This window comes from Typopeltis vanoorti, chromosome 3 (genome assembly GCF_054136105.1).
Source record: "Typopeltis vanoorti isolate ZY-2024b chromosome 3, IOZ_Tvanoo_1.0, whole genome shotgun sequence".
NCBI classification, from domain to species: Eukaryota; Metazoa; Arthropoda; class Arachnida; order Uropygi; family Thelyphonidae; genus Typopeltis; species Typopeltis vanoorti.
The window spans coordinates 45,913,157-45,926,697 of record NC_143551.1 but is presented as its reverse complement, the minus strand read 5'-3'; the positions used below and the strand labels follow the sequence as shown (position 1 = coordinate 45,926,697).

Sequence of the window (13,541 nt, the reverse complement as noted above, 5' to 3'; positions counted from 1 at the left end):
AAATATCTTCAGGACTGAGGTAAGGTAGTGCAACACCAGGCAACTCCGAGCAAAGGTGGACCAAGATCTCATCACTCCTTGTCTCAGTATCTCTCATAATGCAAAGCACATCTCCTTGCGGACATGTATACTGCTATGTGTATACCATAATGTGAAACCTAGCTCCTAGGAGCTGGGTTTCACATTATGGGGAAATATCAAGAATAGTGATCGGATCTTGCTCCACCCTTACCATGAGTTGCTTCAGTGTTGCACTCCCTAAAGGGTCAGTTGTAACACTATCCAGGTATTTGCTTACGTTTGGACTCACCGAACTTTATATATTTACTATATTCGGCATGAAACTCTTTGAGTTTCTTATTCGGCTATGAAACAATATGGGATGTAATATCCCTTAACTTAAATAAGTTTATATGTCGCCGAATTGAAGCCTTTGGCTCTTCATATAATTAATATTTTATTATTATTATTTGAATTTAACATTTTAACTAGCTTACTAGATATCAGGAAAAAGGAGAAGCGAGCTTCCCCCCCCTCCTTACTGGTTAATTTTATAAAAAAGAATTTGCTAATTGTTAATCATATATTCAACGAGACTTAAGCCTTTGTGCTACGACAAAGGAAAATTAAGCGAGACAATGAAGTATATTAAGCTGTTTCTGTTTTCTAACTTGAGGCTCCGAGTTTGAATCTCACTGTACTTGGACCTTTATGAAAGCCTTTAAGTGATAGGTAAACGTGCAAGATAAGACCACTGAGGCTTAAAATTATTGGGAAAAATGCGATGTTTTGTTCAACCGATTATTCAGGAAATTACTTTTTTCTACGTCTGAAGATAACAACTTCAAGGTCGAGTCGATTGATTTTGAATTAAACCCAGCTACTGTCAAAAGTTTGAAACTTTTGTTTCCGAAAGTGCAATTTTTTTTTTTTTTACATACGCCTTATAAATATGTAAAAGACAAAGGATTTTATAATTATATACAAGTTTAATTCGTCACATTTAAAGTTTTAAAATCAGAGGGGTTCCCCCATCCTTCAGGACTGATCTAAACAAATCCTAATTTGATACATTATGACACCCACAAATTAAGGGTGTCATTAAAAATATGATTATTAACCAGCAGAATAGTTTAGTCATTAATTTACGCACAAGCACGGAATGGCTTTTTAATGTGTGTCATTGGAGTCAAATAGCTAAATAACTTATCGGCATTTAAAGCAACCGAACAAAGTAAAGTAGATAATAATAATAATAAATGCATTGTTTTTTATTATGCTTGCAATAGTAAAATTTGAGAAAAGTGCTGTTCATAGGAAAATAAACATTATTTTCCTAAGAAACACACAGATCTTCGTAAACCTCCTTTCATATTGTGTGTGTTTTCTGAAGGCCGATTTGCCTGTTCGTGGGACGAAAAACCAGAGTTTCTGGAAGAAAAAACCCTGCTATCTCTGTTTGCGATCGGCTACCTCACCTTCAATAATTCAATCTATCCTCTTTCCCTAGAGATATTTTAAAAACGGAAGTAAAACGTTGTAATGTATCACGCACAGTCATAACTTTGTATAATTTTTTTAGAATTGTTAGTTAGTTTCCTAGTTTTTGTTACCTTCCATTGCTTATCAGCGTATCCTGAAACTGCTGACAGATATTAGTCAGTGAAACATGTCGGATATTAAACAATTATTTACTTGACTAACATACCGAATTAAGTCTTTAATCTTTGGATCATATTTCATATAAACCTTCATGAATTCTTTGATAATTAAAATCACATGCCATTATAATTATTTTAAAGGAAACAGCACTTTTCTCAGATTTGACTATTGCAAGCATAATAAAAAAAAAAACATTCAAAGCAAAACCATATAACAATTTTCCTTTCAAGAACGACAACAATCCTTTTAAGAAATTCGACATTTATCTTCATATAGAATGATTTCAAGAATCGGTCTACTAGCACTGTTCTATGTTCTAATCGAGGCAGCCCCTCAAGAAGAAACAGAATATGACTACGGCGACTCCTTCGTGCTAACTCCATGCGTTTGTGTCCCCTATTATCAGTGTAAGGATGAAAACATTGTAATAGACGGCAGTGTCATTATTGACCCTGTTCACAATATCCCACGAGAGGAACTGGAGCTGGTGAGTTTTATTTGCCTAAATGTTATATCTTAATTTGGTATATAAATGTCATAATTCAATTAATGAGTACAGTTATCAATTGATTTATATTTAAAGAAATATTCAGATCATGTCTTATAAAAAACGGATGGATGTCAATATTTTCATGCAGTTTACATTTGTTGAGTTAAGTTACATTAACATTGCTAATCCATTTTCTTAAGCTAGACGATATATCTTAAAGAAACCATTTCTTTTTTTTTAGGATGCTCGCTATGTGCCTCCCAACTGTGGAGTTTTTCACGTATGCTGCGCGGCGCCTGAAACGTCGACTGTAAGACTATACATAAGCCGTTGTGGCACTCGTAATCCAAATGGCATAAATAGTCGAATACTAACAGCTAGTCAAGGAGAAGCAGATTTTGGAGAATGGCCCTGGCAGGTAAGCAAAACTATCTAATAGACAGTATTATGTTTTACAGTAACAACTGAGGAATATAAAACTTCTACAGTACCTTTTGCAATGAAATATTTCTATAAATGCAATATACGATTGAATTATGATAGAGTTCTTGTTAGTTTATTATTATTATTATTATTATTATTATTATTATTATTATTATTATTATTATTATTATTATTATTATTATTAAGAGGGACATCCAGGGAATCAGGGACTCATGGAGGGAGGCCACATACTATACACACACATCAGCTCTTATACTTATTCTTGAATTCATTCACACTGCTTGCATACAACATCCAATGGCAACCCATTCCAATCAAACACCGCTCTATAAGAGAAAAATTTAGCCCTCACCCCCGTCTTAGCAGCATTCATTCTCAGCTTCCAATGATGCCCTCTTGTCATTTCCCCATCCTCCATAAAATTAAAACTTTCAACAACTGAAATTCTGTATGACCATTTCAGAAGTTTGTAATTCTCAATCACATCACCCTCCCTCTCTCTCTCCTGTTTGCTACTGTCTGCAGTCTACAAATTCTCAATCTGTCTTCTTAATCAGTATTCCATAACCTTCATATCATTTTAACGCTTTCCTTTGCACTCTATTCAATATATTAGAATCACAACGGAAACTAGGAGACCAGATCCGCGCGCAATAGTCCAAGCAAGGTCTTATTAAACCCTTGTAAAGAAGCAAAATGACATCCTTATCGTCATACGTCAAAGTTCGTTTCACCACTGCAATTTTCCTCTGAGTTGTATTTGCAGTGTTTCCTATATGGCCCTTGAACTTCAACTTCCTATCTACTAAAACTCTGGGATACTTCCTGACCAGCTTCTTCAAGCATAATTCCACAATTACATGACTATCTAAGCATGCATATATTACATATATTCAACATAACATATATTCAATGTTAATAAATGCTTACGTTTATTAACATTGAATTGGCAACCATTTTCACATGCCCACAATTCCATTCTTCAAATCATTTGCAAGTACTGCATATCAGCACTCCTGATCACCCTACATATCTTTGCATAATCAGCAAACAGCTATTTTGTCTCGTGTCCAATACTTCCTTGTGTCATTAATGAATGTATCGAATAACAATGGCCAAGAGCTGAACCCGCCTTGATCTGGCATAATCCCAGCAATATAATATAACATTCGATATCTAATCACACCAAAGTGCATGACTTTACATTTAATAACATTGAACTGTCGCATTCCTGATTATCCTACCTATCTTTACAGTCAGCAAACACCTGTATGGCGCGTGTCAAATCCTTTATTATGTCATTAATGTATAAATTGAATAACATTGGACTAACGTCTGATCCTTGTGAACCTACCACTAGTTAGCTTAAATTGTGCTCACTTACATCTCATATATACCACTTTTTGATATCTGTTAGTCATCCATGCAGATATTCTATAACCCACAACGCATACTCTAATTTATCCAACAGTCTACCATGCTGTATTTTGTCAAAAGCCTTAGCAAAATAAAAAGTTATCATGGCGTATCCATTCCCCTTGTCTAGTTCAGTGGTTACATTGTTACAGAATGTGAGCAAGTTGCTAGAACAAGACCTTCCCTTAGTAAGCCCATGCTGTTCATTGTCATCTTCACCACCACTCCAGAGATACTGATAGGTCGATAGTTGTATACACTGTCTTTGCACCACCCTTGTGCAATGGGAGTACCATACATTCTTTCCACTCCTGTGGAATATTTCCTGTTTTTAGGCTCAAATTATATAGTCTGGTCAAAGGAATCACCAGTTCAGCTGAACACTCTTTTAGCATCTGTGCTGATATCCCATCAGTCCCTATTGCTGAATTCTTATTCAGTTTGTACAGCAATTCTAGCAGTGGAATCGCATGCCCATTTAAGTTGGGCGTGTCTGTCGTGTGACTTATTCAATCCATCCTACAAAATTCATGTCAGTTTAACCCTACGATTGCATTTTTATTGATATATGAAAGTTTTGAGAGTGCATAGTGTATCAGTGCTCATCTTAATTGGTTCAATCCATGACTTATTTTTCACGGTATTAACAACAGTAACAACACTTTTATCAACAAAGATGTTTTATTAACGCTTATATTTCGCTGATTTTCAACTCAGCATCATCAGAGCACAACACACTTGTAAACGCGACAGTGAGTGAGTGAAACAATATAATTGCAAAAGACAAAAGATCTAAAGTGCTATTTTTGGCGCCCTCTAACGGAAAAAAAAGCAGTTATCCAGGAGTTTTTCTTAGGATAACCGTCTCCCAAATTTTTGGCAAATTAATGCAACCATATTTGTTAAGGTTGGGAGAATTCTTCAAAGTCATTGCAATGGCTTTGAAGAATTCGGATGAAGAAACCTTATAATTTTAGTGTGTGTTTGGTCGCAGAATTCCAGTCGAGTTGAATAAACACCTATTAAACTTATAAATAAATTACATCTTTTATAAACATCCAAACATGCTGATACAAACCAGCAAAACGTGATCCCATGTAATGTTACTTATTTTTTGAAATTTGTCAAGCCAGGAAGTTCACTTTTTTTCTTGGACATCCAACTCTACAAAGGAACGTCTCTCTCGTTCTTTCTCTCTCCATAATATCTGCTGGCTGCGTAATGTTCCTTTGGAAATGTTACAAGCCAAGAACGAATTTTCCTGTTTTCTTCGTAAGGTGGCAAGCCAAGTGTGCGGGATTAGCCAATGCTTCATCACTCGGCTGGGTTCTGGAGAAAACGATTCTTGTCAGATGATTGTTTATTTCTTTCTTGTTAGCAACTAAGGCTCACCAGACTTCTGAATATATCGGAAGACAAGAAATTTAATCTTCTGGGAATTTACACACGGAATTCCCGCCGAATAATGAAATAATTGAAAGAATTAATTCTCTCAGTTATTTCCGTCTTATATTACTGTTACAGAACTAATGATTGTTAAATGCTTGAGTGAGGAAGGAAGATGTGCGACATGCAGGATCAAATTTAGGATATAAAGTTCAACTAATCCACATTTACGCATCAACATTTGCGCCAACAGAAACTGTCAGGTTAGGCGGAACAAAATTTTCTCTGTCTCATTCTCTGTTCTATATTCTTTCTTCATGAATACTGTTCCATTTCAAATTTATCTATTTCTTTTTTTTTTCTCTGCCGAATTTTCTCTTATTCGGTCTCTCTATACATGTTTCATAGTCTTCCATCAATTCTTTCCTTAAATTTTCATTCCATACGTTCGTTGCGATCTTTCTCAATTCATTCTCGTGATATGTCCAAATCACGTCAAGAAGGAGTTTTCAACAAGTATTTCTTCGACACTTTTTAGTCTCGTTATTTTTCTCCCTTGTTTCTGTTAGCATTGTCCTCAAATTGTCATTTCAATTGTCTACATTTCTACTTAGGTTTCTTTTTCGCATTCTCCACTTCTGTACTGCATAAGACAAACTAGGCAAAAAATTCTGTTAATCAAAAGCTTACGTTTCAGTGGGATTTCATCGCAGACTAATTACGGTATTAAAAAGGAAGTGCAACGTAACGCTTTTGAAGCAGTGAATTTCTTAGCTAAACTAATTATATCTTCTATGATTAGGCGCATTTGTGAGAACACATTTGTTAACAAAACTATTGGGATCGATATGAACGATTCAAAAAATTATTAATTACTTAGAATTAAGGAGGACATTAACTTGATGCATTGAATGAATTTTCTATCCAACAGTTGTGTGCATTTACCAGTTAGATTCTCGTTTTTGCAGAAGAAAAATAGTTACCGAGAGGAAAAATCTTCAATGGGATGATTGGCTACTTTCTTTTTTTGGTATACAAATATATTTGTATACCAAATTTGTATACCATATTTGTATACAAATAATATAAGAAATGTGGAGCATATATAGATAAGTGCATAATCATCCAATCTATGATTTTAGCCGTTATTTGCCTAGATATTTGCCAGCAGAAATGAAGTTTATGAGAAAAACTGCAAAGTATACCCTATTTGATCACAAAAGAAACGAAGATATTATGAAAGAATTACACCAAGAACCAGTAATTGAAAAAATTAAAAAATATAAACATAGATGGATGGAACACGTTCAAAGAATGAAAACAGAAAGATTACCAAAACAAGCCTTAAAGTACAAGCCATTAGGAAAAAGAAAACCAGGACGTCCTCTTAAACGATTCAACGATGACTTCTAAGGCCGGAACAGGCCATACTAGGCCTAAATCCTTGATACGTATGATGATGATGAAATATATTTGTATATCATTTGTAAAAAAAAAAAAAATGGTATGTTTTGGTATACAAAATGTACATCACGCTTTTGTAATAACAATCAATTTTTTGTTGTTGTTGTTCTGTATAATATAAGAAATGTGGAGCATATATAGATAAGTGCATAATCATCCAATCTATGATTTTAGCCTAGTCTAAAAAATGTTTTTTTGTCAATTCAAATGCACAATCAGATTGATTATAAGGAATAAAATAAGTGGTAACACGTTTTATCAATGAATTCAGATATTTTTAGTAAACAGATATTTTTAATAAACGAATTATATATATATTCTCATTTAATAATTATAATAATTACCACTGATTTTTTGTTAATGATTTGCAGGCTGCAATACTCAAGGTCGAAGGTACCACCGATATTTTTTTGTGCCCAGGTACACTCATTGATAATAGGCATGTGATTACCGTAGCACACTGCGTGCAAAAATACCTGTAAGTATTAAAGTGTCAAAAAAGGAAATTTTTTTTAACTAGTGGTAAATTATAGTTAATAATAATTATTAATTTTTTTTTAAAGTTGACATAATTGTGGTTACGTCGATAAATAAGATGCTGTTATTAGACATTAAAGCAAAACGTAACTTTACACCAAAAAAAGTTTCTTTTATAAAAACTACAAAAAGTCTTTAACCAATTGATAGAAAGGGTATTGGAGGGTAATGGTTGGCAATGCTGTAGCCAGTGAAGTTCTAACTGAGGCTCGGCTATTGCTGTTACCCTCCTGGCATGATCAGAGCTTTAATAGCTCAATAACACCTTATCCCTACACTATACTACAGATAACGGGGAAGATGAAAAGCATTCTTGCTTCGCCCCTTTAAGCCAGTCCTTATAAGGACTATAAGGATAGAAAGGGTCGAGAAAAGAATAATATTCGCTATAGCCATTTTGCTAAGCTAAAACATGAGATGTAAATATCCTTTAGCTTTGTTAATATAAAATCAGTGTTGCATTACTTTGTCATCTTCTGTAATATAAATTACGATCAATTTGGCTGCGATATTTCAACAATAAACCAAATACAGTCATCTCTCGACTTACGTTGGGTTCCATTCCATCAGACAGGACGTAAGTCGATACATCAAATCAACAGAGTTATAGGGGTTAGGGACTTAACCGTAATATAGGGGGTTAGGGACTTAACCGTAATAAGTATACTGTCATTTTAATTTTTAAACCTTATTATAAAACTGTACGGTGCGTTATTACTGACACTATAAAACAGGAGAATAATCACCCAAATCTTCATCCACAATCACATCTTCATTATCTATCCTATGTGAAGGACCAGGCTGTGGCTCTTCTGGTGTAACCTTTGTATTTTTGAAGAAAATGTCCGATGTGTTTGCTTATTTCTCTTCTTCTTTTCATCATAAATTTGGTTATAGCAAGCAAACGCATCATGTACTTTCCTTTCTACTAATAAATAGCGTTCAACATTGGGGTTCATGTCTTCAACCATTTTGAGAACATCGCCAACTGAAGCGAACATTTCTGCAAGACCTTTCACAGTGAATTGTTTAACTACGTTTTCTCGTTTCTCTTTTCGTGTTGAACTATGTCGTCATCATTCACATTCGAGTTTCAGATTGTTTGCCAGGCCAACTATATCTTCACTGAATTTAAAAAGGTCTTAATTTTTTTCAAAACTGCCAAAATCGTGCACAAACCTTTTTAATGTCTTTTTCCACATGCCACTCATACATTGAGAGATTACTTTGTTCCAAACCACATCAATATTTTTAATAGCATGATAAATATTGAATGCTTTCCAGAATTGCATGAGAGTCTGGTCGTTTCCTTCATTAGCAGAAATGGCTTGAGAAAAAGTTCTCCGTAGATAATAAATCTTTAACACTATTAGAACTCCCTGATCCATCCGTTGGATCAATGAAGTAGTGCTTGGAGAAACATGATCTTGAACTTGGTGTAGATCACCGATATAAGACGGATGACCTGGGGCATTATCTAGAATTAATAAAATTTTAAATTCTACATTTTCTTTCACACAATAGCTTTCCATTTCATTCGCATAACAGTTGATTAAGGCATGCTCAAATACTTTTTGTTCGCGGATGCCTTAATCAACTGTTATGCGAGTTCTTATTGCTCCGATAATGAACTGGAACAGTATGCTTCCGAATGTTTTTGAAGGCTCACGGATTCTCACTATGCCACATCGCAAATCGTTTCGGTTTATATCCAGCCACAGTAATCCCCTAGCAGGGTCTTTAAGAGCTTTGAAACCAGGCATAGATTTTAGCTTTTTGTGGATGAATGTTCGTTCGGGCATTTTTTTTTTCGAAACAAGGAGGTCTCATCCATATTAAATATTTGCCGTAGCAAATAATTTTCCTCCGTAAACATTTTATCCATTCTCTGCAAACTCCTTGGCAGCCTTCTCATCGTAACTTCCAGAATCACCATACATTTTCACATTATGCATCGCAAACCTGCTTGAATCTCATGAACCGGAAAAAGCGTTGAATTCGTTATCGTAATCGGGCCCTACTTTCTGCTTCAACATGTTGAAGTGCCTTCGCGGTTATGGTTATATGGTAAGAGGTATGCGCTCTTGGTTCAGGTCCTCTATGCATGATGGAAGTAGCTTTTCCAATCACTGATAGGACCTTGTCGTTGCTTAGTTACTATCGTTGAACTTTTCAGGATCAATTGCTCACCTGCTTTTCTGTGATTCTTCACTAGGTTTTTTAACTGGGCATGCAGAGGCCATGTTGCACAAAATGCCGCGAAATATTTAACGATAAATACACAAATAACATATTTTTCAAACACAAAATCAACAGAGGAACTGTTGAAGACATGCACCGACTGCCGAGGGAGAATGCCGCTGAATGTGTTTTTTGCCACTGCTGCTAAATAAAAACCTTTTTACTTTACTCTCGCTTGGTTCTTGTTCGAAAGTATAGTCTAAAATGTTATTTATTCCATCATGGGATCCCGAACGAATCTTTGGAAGGACGTAACTCGAACGGACGTAAGTCGAGGATGACTGTACATTCATTGGGACACAGATTGAGTGTCACAAAACTGACGTTTTAATAGGCCACGATCAAGCCGATATATATGTATATCGACTAAAATAAACAAAATGTGATTTCATATTAGAAAACATTGGTATCTATAGAAATATGGAAAGACTGAGGTGGTGATTGGACTCTTGATGCTTTGAAGGAAAAAAAAAAATATTGTGGTTCCGTGAATCCAGATTTATGCTACTATGTGGCATTTGGATCTAAGCTCTGAAGATATGACAAAAGTCTATCGGGTATTTCAGTTATACGTCCGCTATATCATCTTTAATGTACGGGTCGAATCTAAACTATATCAAAATCGAGTTGTTATTAAGAAATCGAAGTGCAATAGCAATTTTATGTAAATATCGCGTGCTCGTGTATGTGGCAGTTTGTTTTTACAATTCTTCAAAACATTACTTTAAAGCCAGACCGATATCGTATATACGAAACTGCTACTTATATTCATTTTAGAATGACATAGTGGTTCTCCTTTTAGTATATCATCAAACTCATAAATCAATTCTGAAATGTTAAATTCGGTTTGGAAGGATGATAAATATAACTCTTTTAAGACAAAAATAAAATATGAATTTTCAAAATATTTGTAAACGAATAGGTTGAGCTGTTCTATCTCAGTCGATGACTAACTACTGAATAATTATAATACTGTTATTTTCGGTTTTCGGTTTGTTATATATAATTAAAACAGAAAAAGAAAAGAGACATATGAATGAAGTTAAAAGGGAGAAAAAAAAAGATAATAAAGAAGGCTAAAATAATAAGCATACAACAGATAAATGGAGAAATCAATTGTTCTGTAACTAACTGATCAAATACATTATTGTTTTTAACAGCGAAGATCCCATTAAGGTTCGACTGGGGGAATGGAACACCCAGAACGAAGACGAGTTCATGGCGCATGAAGATTACAGTGTAGAACAAATTATTATCCATCCCAACTATAACAGCAGCAACTCGTTTAATGATTTGGCTATTTTGAAACTGGAACGTCAAGTTGCCTTCAAGCCACACATCGATACAATTTGTCTACCTACGAAAGAAGATAAATTTGAAGGAAGCGAATGCGTGGTTACAAGATGGGGCAAAGATGCTTATCGTAAGTACTTATCACATTATACACCAGAAATAATTACATTCGCATTATTTTCCTACTTCATCTCTCTTCCTCAACTCTATGGTCTTTTTATCTTTTTCCGAATAGACTTTTGGTAAACATTAAAAAAAAAAAATCACGGCATAATCAGATGACCTTTTTAGGCATTTATAGTCCCATACCGTTTATATTTTATAGCATTATTGCAAATAAATTTTAAGCCATGATGGAGTAAATTATCTATAATTCTAATAGACTTTCGATTACTTTAGAAATATATTTAAAAAGAACAGTAAAATCATCAAAAGGGACATCAGCAATTTCTCTGATCCCGATGAAGAACGGAAACAGAGCGATTCGAACAAACGAATTGCGATCGGCCAATCTTCCTCCATTTCTATTATCCCCCCCCCTCCAAAAAAAAAAGAAATAAAAGGAGTAATATTAGAAAAAAGAACATTCATGGATTCGTAATGGAGATTTCCCTGCCTGGTAGTTAACTTTCCATCTGCTGTATCTTAAGAGATTGCGCCAATGACGTCACTTGTAAGGAGCGCTCTATTGACATTCACTTATATTTACAACGATTAGAGAATATACTAGTTTGATAGTAGAAATTTTTATAAATAGTTAGCTTAATTTAGGCCAAACCTTTTTGCTTGGTTTTTGAGTATCTTAAATTTTGAGAGATTTATTTATTTATTATTTATTTTTTTATTAACAGAGCATTTGTTTTATAATATGGTTTCATTCTTCTGATAATTTAATTAAATCAATAATTTAGAAAGTCCGCGCGGTTAGCCTAGTGGCTTTGCGCTTCGCAACCATATGCCTGGGGAAGGAGTGTCCTAGTTTCGATTCCCGTCGGAGACGTGAGGAGCTTAAGGATCTTCCTCAGCCATAGCCAAGTTAGCCGGTCTTGGGCGCGGGCAGTAGGGTTTTTTCCGCCAGTTTATCTGGTGTTTTCCATCCCGCAAGCAGACAAACCGGCCCCGTGAATACACAGGAATACAGCCAAGAATGCCTTGAGGCATAGGAGTGACCATTCTATCCTCGTATTTCGGTTACGAAATCCAAGCATGCTTGGAAGGTTGTGGGCCTTAAAGGCCTGTTAAAGCCATTGGGATAGATAGAATAATTTAGAAATCAGATTTTATTGCTTCTTTCTTCTTATACAAGGAAGTAAGTTTTATCCATGCTTTAAAGGAGAAGATTCACCATTTCACGCATTCCATAATTCAACCATTTATTTCTTCCCTAGGAGGAGGACGTTACTCAAATGTACTTAAGGAGATTCGTCTACCAGTACTTGACAATGATGAGTGCCAGACTATGTTGAGAAAAACTCGTTTGGGATCTTACTTCAAACTCTTTGAAGGATTTATATGTGCTGGAGGACAGGAAGGTCAAAATTCCTGTATGGTAAGATAAGATTGCAATAATAGACTTGTTTATTTTGCAATTGTAACCTTGGCTATATTATTATCTGTCATTAAAACAAAAAACAATTTATATTGATATTGAGATGTTAGTCTTATTATAATGCAATTTTGCCTAGCGGCAGTTAAGAAATTTACTGCAGTTTTCATTGATTTGCAAATCAGAAAATAGTAATAAGATTCGCAACGATTAATTTTCAGAAATGATAAGTTAATTATTTAATAATAATTAGATTCAATTGTGATAAATGAATTTTGAATCAACGTAACTTAGAAAATAGATATACAATATCATTGATTTTATTTTTTAAATATTAATTTTATTATGTCCTAATAATGATGTCTAGTAATTTCATAAAAGCGCTTCAGCTTTAATATACTCCTGAACATTATTCATAAATTTTGTTGCGTTTTTTTTTTTCTTTTCTTTTCTATAGGGAGAAAGTGGTGGACCTCTTGTATGTTTCAACGTTGAACACAATTCCTATTCCTTAGCTGGAATCGCCTCCTGGGGCATTGATTGCGGGAAAGCTAATCATCCCGATGCTTACGTTCGTATTCAAAACTACCTCGATTACATCACTCAAGTAACTGGTCGAAATCTTGAAGAATATCAGTCTAGTCCATTATAAAACTGCGCTTTTTTATTTTATTTTTTGTCATTCGATCTTTCACTGTTGTTCGCTTTCATAATGAGCAATGGTATAATATGTTTATAGAAAATAAAGTCATCTTTCTATTTTTTGTGTCTAATATATAACAACTTTCTGTATTTGAAATGTCGATGCATTTAAAGCCACGAGGGTGGTCTGAAAAGTTCTCGGCCTCGACCATAGATGGCAACACTATCGTCGCGATTTTTTTTTTCTAAGTTGGAACATCTCTGATAAGCATCCATGTAAAATTGCGCAAGTCATTCTATCAAGTAATTTGTTTTATCAGCTGTTTGAAGCAAAAGTGTTGTCCCTTGAAATGGATAAAATTGAGTATCGTGCGATTATAAAATTCTTCGTAAAAGGAGATTCAACGCCAAAACAAATTC

The 13,541-nt window shown here is 34.6% G+C and overlaps 1 protein-coding gene across 1 annotated transcript; it reads left to right on the top strand.

The window, feature by feature from the left end:
- Positions 1 to 1,939: 1,939 nt before the first annotated feature.
- LOC150108093 (phenoloxidase-activating factor 2-like) lies at positions 1,940 to 13,131 on the top strand. Its single transcript, XM_090416236.1, has 6 exons — positions 1,940 to 2,149; positions 2,394 to 2,570; positions 7,234 to 7,340; positions 10,801 to 11,063; positions 12,322 to 12,482; positions 12,937 to 13,131. Exons 1-6 carry the CDS (start codon positions 1,940 to 1,942, stop codon positions 13,129 to 13,131), a joined length of 1,113 nt encoding a protein of 370 aa, XP_090272362.1.
- The last annotated feature ends 410 nt before the right edge of the window (positions 13,132 to 13,541 follow it).